Consider the following 8,952-nt stretch of genomic DNA (forward strand, 5'->3'; position numbering starts at 1 on the left):
CAAGTTATGAAACGAGACGTTGCCAGAATAGTTTGACATTATCTTTGCTAAGTGAATATTTTATTAGGCCTATGAGGTAAAAAGCAGAGAAAGCAACATGTGGTTTAGTCTGTAGCCTACTGCATCAAAATCTAAGCCTACACATTTCCTCTCTTTCTTACTCGACTTCTTTCTTATCTTCAAACGTGTTCTTAAGTGGCACCGCGAAAAAATTATTGCATGGTGCAACAATCTAATCTTAAAATAATTACAATTATTTATGTCTCTGTGTGGTATATAACCTACTTGGGATGCTTACATGCAGATGTCAAAGTGTTTCTATTTTCGTATTGATGTGAATTAATGTGTAGATCCGAAGTTTAAATGGTAGGCCTATAGCTGTGACGTGCAGTCACCTGACATCACCGTCAAATCAGAGGATATTTCAGAACTATTAACGTGGACAGCTCCCCTTAAGAGCATCTTAAAGGGGAACTTGGCAACTATTTCAACGTAATAAACCCGTTTAGAAATCATTTGGATGGTTAAATGACCTGTTCCGGCGAAAATGGTGACTTTCACCGCTGCGCCTAGCGTCCCCAGGCGGAAAACCAACCTTGCAACATTGAGACTACCGTCCCGGAAAGAGAAGTGAGAAACAATAAACTCGTTTTAAATCGTGTTTCTTACCTTGTAACATCCACATAGTTATGCCAAACGTATGCTAGCCGTTCGCTAGCTTGTAAACAAATCCATGTGCTTTATCGTTACCTTTTCCCACAGTTTAAAATAGCATAATGCACAATTTCTCCAGCAGAGGGGGAAATCCTGCCAAGTTTTCCTTTAAGAGCAGTGCATGCGCGTTCACGCTACGAGCATGTTCGGGAAACAGTCGGAAAAACCAAACGAACGATCGTAAGATGAATCGTAGAAAACCCTCTTAAGAGCGTGTCTCCGTCGTTATCGGGGAAGTGGGCCCAGGTGGGGTGGATACCTACCATAAATGGTCTGGGAGTCGTCCATCTTGGTCTGTCTTTACCATACAGTGCTGTGCCTAGTGACTCATAATATGGGTACATGTAGACTTCAACTTTACAGATGCTGTGCTTTCTGTGTAACATGTCCACAAAATCTAAATGTGGTGTGAGAGATTTAAAAATGGTACAATGGTAAAAAGTACAATAGAAATGCTGAGGCACATACAGTATACACTACCTCAGCTCTCTGAAGGAGAACACAAGAACATTTAACTTTTGGGAATCCCGGCCTTGGCATGTTTCTTTCCAACCAACCTCTTCTCAGAGGTCCATACATATGAGATAATGGCTGGGTCAGCTAGCTAGCTTATATGGCATAGCACTGCTATGATCTGCCCATTTTTCCAATGTAAACTAGTATGTGCTTAACAATGCAGATAGAGGTAACATCTTATGTTCATCTTTAGAGAACCAAGGTTATGTCAATAACCTTGACATTGTCTTTCAGTCAATGCACTTTTGTGATGCAGGTAAAAATGCAAAAATCTTAATTTCTTTAAATGTATAATACAAAGTAACACATAGATATATCCTAAACTAGAGCTAGGCTTGTTTTTAGATGGATGCAAAGTAAACAAAGGGATGACTACTTAAAATAATTAATTCAATCTATCCAGTCAATATAGCATGCATAGGACATACTCTTTAAGAGACTATGTGTTACCCTCTGGCTTGAAGAATGTGACAACCGCAGCATTTTCCTCTGGTATCATACTAATACTTTTTGCTTCAACTCTGAGTGTTTCATAGTAAACATTCAGGACGTCTCTGTTGGCCTGAGGTGGTAGACCTTCCATCCTCAAACTGCAGGTACTTTCTAGGACCTGGGCACTCAGATTGTACTGCTTGAATTTTTTGCTGATCCTGGCTTCATTCAAAAAATTCTCCACATCTGAAACACCAGCAGAGTATATTTCTTGTAGACATTCATAACTTTACAATATCTGTACCGTGTCTTTTGAACTAATTAGGCAATCTATATTAGATGCAAAGTTAGAAGTGCTACAAGAGGCTGTTGATTAGTTATAAGACAATGCCATCATATTTCACTGTATTGTTATATGTTTGTTGTAGATGCTGATGGGCATCTGATTTTTAGTAATTTCAGTCATACACAGGAAAAGATGCTGAACACAGTAAAAGGGCTGAAACTAATTAGCTTTACACCAAAGCCTGACACATACCATTGTGGTGGCTGAATGTTACGACAGCAACACAGGACTCATTGATCAGTTCCATATTGTAGTCTTCCTCAGAAACACCACTGATATTCTCCACAACCAAACCAAGTAGGCCTAGGTCACTTGACATGTTTTCTGGAATGTTCTCCACAACAACAGCTTTGGGCTGATAAGTATTGTCTACTTTAATCTCCTGAAGTGCCAGTACTGGAACAGAAGTGATGGTACTGGAACCTTCCTGCTGGGGAGTTACATGGGTAAATTGAAGACAATTATCATTAGATCAGACAGAGTAATATACTCTGAGGCTGAGGCTGATGTCTTATTGCTACAATTAAAACAGGGACGTTTTCTTTTCAAAACAAACAACTGCAAAACAGAATCAAACTTTGAATTTCAAAATGGCAGAAAGTAAACTGTTATGGTTGTTAGTCAGTTATGGTAGTCTAGTTGTTTTAAAATCACTGGAACCTACATACTTGAGTGGCTTATTGCTTTTCTAAAACGGTTACTACATATACCTGGCAAGATTTCCTAAAATAAAGGCACAGCTTTGAGAAATGTAACGATTTATTTAAAGATAGTCATTATTCTGCCAAAACATATATTTTTTCTATCAGAATGGTTGTCAAGCAACGCCGAGATACAGCAAATCTAACTTTTGCATCAGTTTGTGGTGGCACAGTTATATGGAATGAAATGTGGTCATTTGGGAATGGTTGTGCTGGGTTTTACAATGGCATTGAACGTGATTCAGCCAATCATAATCAAGGACGGAATTATCTATTTTAGAAACTGTGAGAAGATGGAATGCATTGTTATTTATAGGATGAGTCTACAGTAATCATGTGCAACAACAGAAGAGATCAACATTTTATGAATATTGTACTTCTAAAATAGTCTTTAAGGTATTCTAACTCATCCAAAGAAACAGATTGGTTCAGACTAAGCCAAGAGAGTCCTACATTTACTTTCAGCAGACACCTTTCATCTAAAGTGACTTACATATGTCAATTCAATTACAACTGGGGATTAAGTGCCTTGCTCAAGGGCACAAAGGTGGAACATGTTCCTTAACCACTACGCTACTGTCCACACCCTTACACTGTACACAGAGGAAGAGACTAGGGCATGAAAATGGGGGCTCATGAACATGCCCCCAGAATGCAGCACTGTAGCTGCCTGGCAACTCTAGCTGTTGGCTCCAGCAATTTGAACTAGGTAGAACCAATTGTTTTAGTTTTTTCCATACGACAATACTCTGTGATCTTGAGAAACAGAGATCTATGTGCAACATTTTTCAAATTATGTAAGTACAGAACACTAGGTCTAACAGTACCTCTGTATTTTTTATATACTGATAATAAGGTAGCTGACCAGGTTGTAGCACTCAAACTTTCACAAGAAAAATGGGGGTTGGGTTGTAATCAAGTCAAGTTTTAAATGTTGTCAATGAAAATTGACGAAAACCCTGCATAACATGCAGAAGAATTTAACACTTACCTTCAGTCTTGTCAGATGGTGTTATATCTGTTGCTTCATTGGCTGGTACCTGGAAAAGGAACAATTGTGTCACTTATTAAATAAAAATTATGGGTAGGGATGTTTTCAAAATAGTTTTCAGCATATGCTGAGAGGATGCTTACTCTGAATGAACCTGGAATCTTCCATCTTGGTCTGTCTTTACCATATAAGGCCGTGCCAAGTGACTCATAGTATGGATACATGCTGATTTCAACTTTGCAGATTGTGTGCTGTTTCCTTAACATAGTAATAACATCTGAAATGTAGTGTAAAAAAGGTATAAATCCAAAACATCATCTGCTATGGATGTTCTCAGAATTGAACTTCTGCAGAGACATTTTGAAAAAGAAAATACAGTATATTTTTAGGAATATTAATCTTTGAGACAAATATATTACCTTCAGGTTTTAAAAATGTAACAACAGCAGCTTTTTCCTCAGGTATCATGACAACAGTCTTTATTTCAACTCTCATATTCTCACAATAGAGATGCAGAAGATCTTTGTCAGCCTGAGGAGGCAGACCTTCCATCCTCAAACTGCAGGGTCTTTCCAGGAGCTGGGCAGTCAGACCGTACTGCTGGAATTTTTTGCTGAGCTTGGCTTCTGTCAGAAATGTCTCCACATCTGCAAAAGCAGCATTGTAGTTGAATTATACTTCATAGTGGATTTCTTTGTTGGGCTAATTATAATTTAATGAAAAGCAAGACACTGTAGGTGAAATACATGTGCAATCAAATGAATAAATGTTTTCTCTAGAGTTGACAATATTATCATTAGGAGATTGATTAGTAGTACAACCATGATAGTATTTAGAGGTTGTTAAAGCACAATCAACCACTTACTATCAGGGTGAATGAATGTCACAACAGCAGCATGGGACTCATAGATCAGCTCCATAGTGTATTCATCCTCAGAAACGGCACTAATGTTCTCCACTATCAGTCCCAGAACGTCTTTGGTCATGTCTTCTGAGATATTCTCCACAACAACAACATTGGGCTTACATATCTTCAACCTCCTCTTCCTGAACTTCAATACCACATGATGCACTGGGTCCTTCACTCTGGGGATCTTCAACTGAAAAAGGGTGTGAGTTGTATTTGCCTTGGGTAATATCAAACTCTGTGTTCTATGTTCTATGAATGCTACTGAAGCAGTGGAGGAATCTTCTATCAGATCCTTGTGTGTGATGAGCATAACAATATAGAGATAAGCAACTTCAAAAGTATATCTAGACGTGCTGTTTGGATGGTACAAATGGAAAAGGCCTCTCTGTCATATAACACAAGCAGTCGAGCACAACAAAACTATGGAATTTAAAAATGCATGTCTTGGAAGTGGTCCTTGCCAGCAACAGTGGAAGGAAGACATGTTAGTCAACTGTTCTGTATGGATGATGATATTCTATATGTTGGGACTTGGGATGAGAGGACCTGCAAGTAGGTGAACTAGCATAAATTTAGAGGTAAAGCCTGATAATTAAAATATGATAGACACGTTCCTGAATGAACATAAAACATGGATCTTACTGATTGTTCCTAATGAACACAAAACATGGATCTCGCTGATTGACCAACAATGTCTCTTATAAAGATGTGAGTAGAGAAAGGAAATTGCCTAATATATGTAAAACAGTTATTTAGAAGCATATTTCCATCTGTTCTGTAGACGTTTCCTTTGTTGCCTTGTTAGCACACATACCATGCCCTACAAAAGGCAAAAAATGGTTGAAAAAAAAAAGGTGTGCTAAGATACATGTAGGTACCTTCAGATAGACCGTCAACACCTGGAAGGCCTCCATCAGTTGCCTCCTTGAAAATGAATAGCAACTTGCTTCAGTTCAGACAGACTACTAAGGGAAGTGTTCCAATGCACACAAACTGAAATTAAACTTCTGGAATTCAAAACAGTCCTCATAAAACTGTAAAGGTTTAGTAATGACATAAAGTTGTTCAAATGTAGGATGGATGGCTTAAAAATAAAATATAAGGCTACAGAGGATTTCATAATTGCATGGCTATATTGAAACTGCAATTTCCCATTTCAGTGGTTCTCAAACTGTGGTACGGGTATTTATATATCAGTTCAAGAAACACTGAGGATCAGTAAGGATAATCGTTCCACAGGAAGGAGCGTAGCAGCACAGCATTTCATAGTAGGCCTACACAAATGCAATTCTTCTTTTTCCTCTCCTCAGCTACCATGCCTTGTTGGTTAGCAGCATGAGTACACTGCACTGTAAAAAATAACACTACATCTTACTGCAGTAACACAAGTATACTTTACTTACTATAGGCTGACCTAGTGTTCTTACTAGAGTAACATTAGTAATGTGCCGAACTTGCAACAATGGGGTCTAAAACTTGAGATACACGAGTAAGCTTCACAACTCAGACCTGAGTAAACTGGACTCACGCAGTCCATACGCGCACAGTTGCAGAGGGAGCATTCTGATTCCACAGCCAACGGTCGGCAGTGTTAATGTGTGGCTGACTTTTGGGATGGGAGTGTAACAGCTTCACCAGTGACTTGCTCTGTCCGTAAGTTTACAGTATGTATTAATGTGTCAAATGTTTACAGTATAGGTTGAACTAACAGCATTTGTGCAAAACTGTACATTGGGTTTCATTAACAACTGGGGTAATGTTAAGTTCAACTTGCTAAGTGGCGATATATGCTTAGCTGCTAACAGTTTGCAGCTAACTGATAGCAGCTATGCGAAGTTAACACCAAAGATCTTTGTTAACACTGCCTCAGACCATGCTGAGCAGAAAACAAATATTCTAGGTGTTCAAGCCTTTAATATTTTTTGTTATCGGGTTATGAGGAAGTGGTAGCCTGGGGTCTAAAACTAGGCTGTATACATTTGCCAATAATAGCAGTTGTCTTCATGAGCTCTCTTAATGAAGTTTAGTTCTAACGTTAGCCATTTCTCATGAGAACGCTTGCTAGCATGCTAAGTTGATTCAAAGCGTGTAAATATTAAACTGTGTATGGTTTACGTCGATATTCCTACTGTATTGATAAAACAATTAGGATAATTGGACTCATAACCTTACTGACTGAGAAAGCCATGGTCTTTTATCTAAAATCTTTCGTTGTGATTTAGCAAAGAGGACTTAGGTTGCAGTGTGTGGAATTTGAGCTAATGTGCCGCTATTGAGGTGCAAAATGGCATCATATAATTCCAACGTATGATTGATATTTTAAATTCTATTGTGATAAATGTACTAGGCCTGAAGCAATAGAGAAAAATTAAGTTGCCAAATCATAATATTTTTTTAGCTTAACAGTATTAATTAGGGTCTCTGGAGAAATAATTTAAATTAACATTTAATGTGATAAACTTAATCAGCTGTTTTAGTTAAACATGGCCAATAGATGCATATTGATAATAATTTTGCCCTCTTTTTTTTTTGCAGTTGGAAAACTGAAAATGCAGAGCAAATGAACTGGACATGTAAGTTGTGCTTGTTTGGATGTGAAGTCAGAGGTCAGTTGCTCAAACACTACTGATTGAAACATGGAGGTTACACCAGAATCGACCGAAAAAACTGCAGAGGGTGGTGAAAACTGGCCAACGCATCACGGTTCCTCACTCCCCTCCATCAAGGCCATCCAGGGCAAGTGATGCTTGCGTAAGGCGCCAGTATCATCAGAGACTGTTCTCACCTCAACCACAGACTGTTCACCCCCACTCCCCTCTGGGAGGCGTTACAGGTCTCTCTGCACCCAAACCAGCAGGTTCAGAGGAAGCTCCCTTCCCTGCGGCTGTCACCCTACTGAACTCTAGCTGTGCATCCCGGTGACAACCAACCAACTAAGCCCCCGCCCGATGCCTCCTTGCCTGTGCCTGTTGAGGTGTCCACCATGACCATGGAACCTTGATGGGGGACACTCCACCCCCGGGCGGACAATTGCACTACCCTATCCCACCCATAGTGTTCTTTTTTTACAAATGTACATACTGTAATTACACATATAGCCATTCCATTTTCTACTGCTCTTCATACTATTCATCCTGCACATACACATTATTCTTACTACTGTTATAATGTTACTGTTTCTGCACTACAGTACTGTTACCACACTGCACATAGCTGTATACTGTACATATATGTCTATATGGTTCATACCAAATATATCCATATTTATTCTGCTAATACACTGCACATATTTATACCTAATTTATATTACTCTAAACCACCTTCTGTAAACCAACTGTATACTACTGTTTTAACTGACATTTCCTATCCTGTCTATGCACCACCTGTCTTTGTATATCACATTGCATTTTTCTGCTTTTTGCACTTCTAGTTAGATGCAAACTGCATTTTGTTGTCTTTGTACTTTGTACTCTGCAAAATGACCAAAGTTATCTAATCTAATAGTGCCAACTATTGTGTGTATATTCTGCAAGTAAACTTTACTATCCAACATAAAGTACCCTTTACAACTCAAAGTAAGGGTAACTCATTTAACAGTAGTAAATACAACTTTGTTTCAAGTAAGCTTTACTTGAGGGCATGAAGTAAACTTTACTGGTTGGAAGTAAGTAAACCAGAACTTTAAAGTCTTAAGTAAGGATAACTTCTTCTAAGTAAGCATTACTTGTAGACATCAAGTAAACATAACTTGAAAGAGAAAAGTTTTGTTTACTTAACTTATTTAAGGCAACGAGTTTCCACCCTTTTTTCAAGTAACCATTACTTATTATTTTTTACAGTGTGGTTGGCGTCTGTTGACTTTGACCGGGGCCAACTTTATCTTGTTCACTTCAGAGCCAATCGTGAATTCAACCCAACCCAGTCACATGGCTACACGTGGTAGCCTTGCCACCCGATACACCACACACTTGTAGCCTATAGGCCTACTATCTGATAACACAAAAGCTCAAACTTACCGATTTTCTCTCCGAGCTTAGATGTATCTTAATCTGCTCCTTGTCAATGGTGATTCCATGATGTTTTTGGAGCAGGACTCTCTTTTGTTCTGAGAAATTCACAACCGTTACCATGATTGGCATAATAATAATAATAATAATAATAATAATAATAATAAAAGGCCTAAAATTAGTAATGGGGATATAATCGGCATCGACTTCGCCAAAATAATTACAGGTCTTACCTTCCTCTAATTTGAACCAAATAGTAGCTGAGTCGCCTTTCTCGTCATACTCCACCACACAGTCTCCCCCGCCATATTTCTTCTTACTTTGAAAATATATTT

The 8,952-nt window shown here is 38.6% G+C and overlaps 2 protein-coding genes across 2 annotated transcripts; both read right to left on the minus strand.

The window, feature by feature from the left end:
* Nucleotides 1-703: 703 nt before the first annotated feature.
* On the minus strand, nucleotides 704-3,907 carry LOC125309874 (protein mono-ADP-ribosyltransferase PARP14-like). The gene is made up of 6 exons (XM_048266995.1): nucleotides 3,844-3,907; nucleotides 3,701-3,749; nucleotides 2,201-2,438; nucleotides 1,681-1,908; nucleotides 978-1,111; nucleotides 704-718 (listed from the first exon to the last, which is right to left on the minus strand). Exons 3-6 carry the CDS (start codon nucleotides 2,325-2,327, stop codon nucleotides 704-706), a joined length of 504 nt encoding a protein of 167 aa, XP_048122952.1. The 5' UTR covers nucleotides 2,328-2,438; nucleotides 3,701-3,749; nucleotides 3,844-3,907.
* On the minus strand, nucleotides 3,298-8,679 carry LOC125309895 (protein mono-ADP-ribosyltransferase PARP14-like). Its single transcript, XM_048267014.1, has 7 exons — nucleotides 8,627-8,679; nucleotides 5,489-5,534; nucleotides 4,566-4,800; nucleotides 4,204-4,347; nucleotides 3,844-3,977; nucleotides 3,701-3,749; nucleotides 3,298-3,302 (listed from the first exon to the last, which is right to left on the minus strand). Exons 2-7 carry the CDS (start codon nucleotides 5,522-5,524, stop codon nucleotides 3,298-3,300), a joined length of 603 nt encoding a protein of 200 aa, XP_048122971.1. The 5' UTR covers nucleotides 5,525-5,534; nucleotides 8,627-8,679.
* Nucleotides 8,680-8,952: the final 273 nt, after the last annotated feature.

This window comes from Alosa alosa, chromosome 2, assembly GCF_017589495.1.
Source record: "Alosa alosa isolate M-15738 ecotype Scorff River chromosome 2, AALO_Geno_1.1, whole genome shotgun sequence".
Lineage (NCBI taxonomy): Eukaryota > Metazoa > Chordata > Actinopteri > Clupeiformes > Clupeidae > Alosa > Alosa alosa.

Excerpts from the sequence above, each read along its gene's own strand:
- LOC125309874 (XM_048266995.1), bottom strand. The coding sequence starts at position 2,327 with ATGTCAAGTGACCTAGGCCTACTTGGTTTGGTTGTGGAGAATATCAGT. Across the intron at positions 1,909-2,200 it reads AACATTCAGCCACCACAATG|ATGTGGAGAATTTTTTGAAT; the intron begins GTATGTGTCAGG and ends CTGGTGTTTCAG. Across the intron at positions 1,112-1,680 it reads CACATTCTTCAAGCCAGAGG|ATTTTGTGGACATGTTACAC; the intron begins GTAACACATAGT and ends CACCACATTTAG.
- LOC125309895 (XM_048267014.1), bottom strand. The coding sequence starts at position 5,524 with ATGGAGGCCTTCCAGGTGTTGACGGTCTATCTGAAG. Across the intron at positions 4,801-5,488 it reads TGTTGACGGTCTATCTGAAG|TTGAAGATCCCCAGAGTGAA; the intron begins GTACCTACATGT and ends ACCCTTTTTCAG. Across the intron at positions 3,750-3,843 it reads AGATTCCAGGTTCATTCAGA|GTACCAGCCAATGAAGCAAC; the intron begins GTAAGCATCCTC and ends TTCCTTTTCCAG.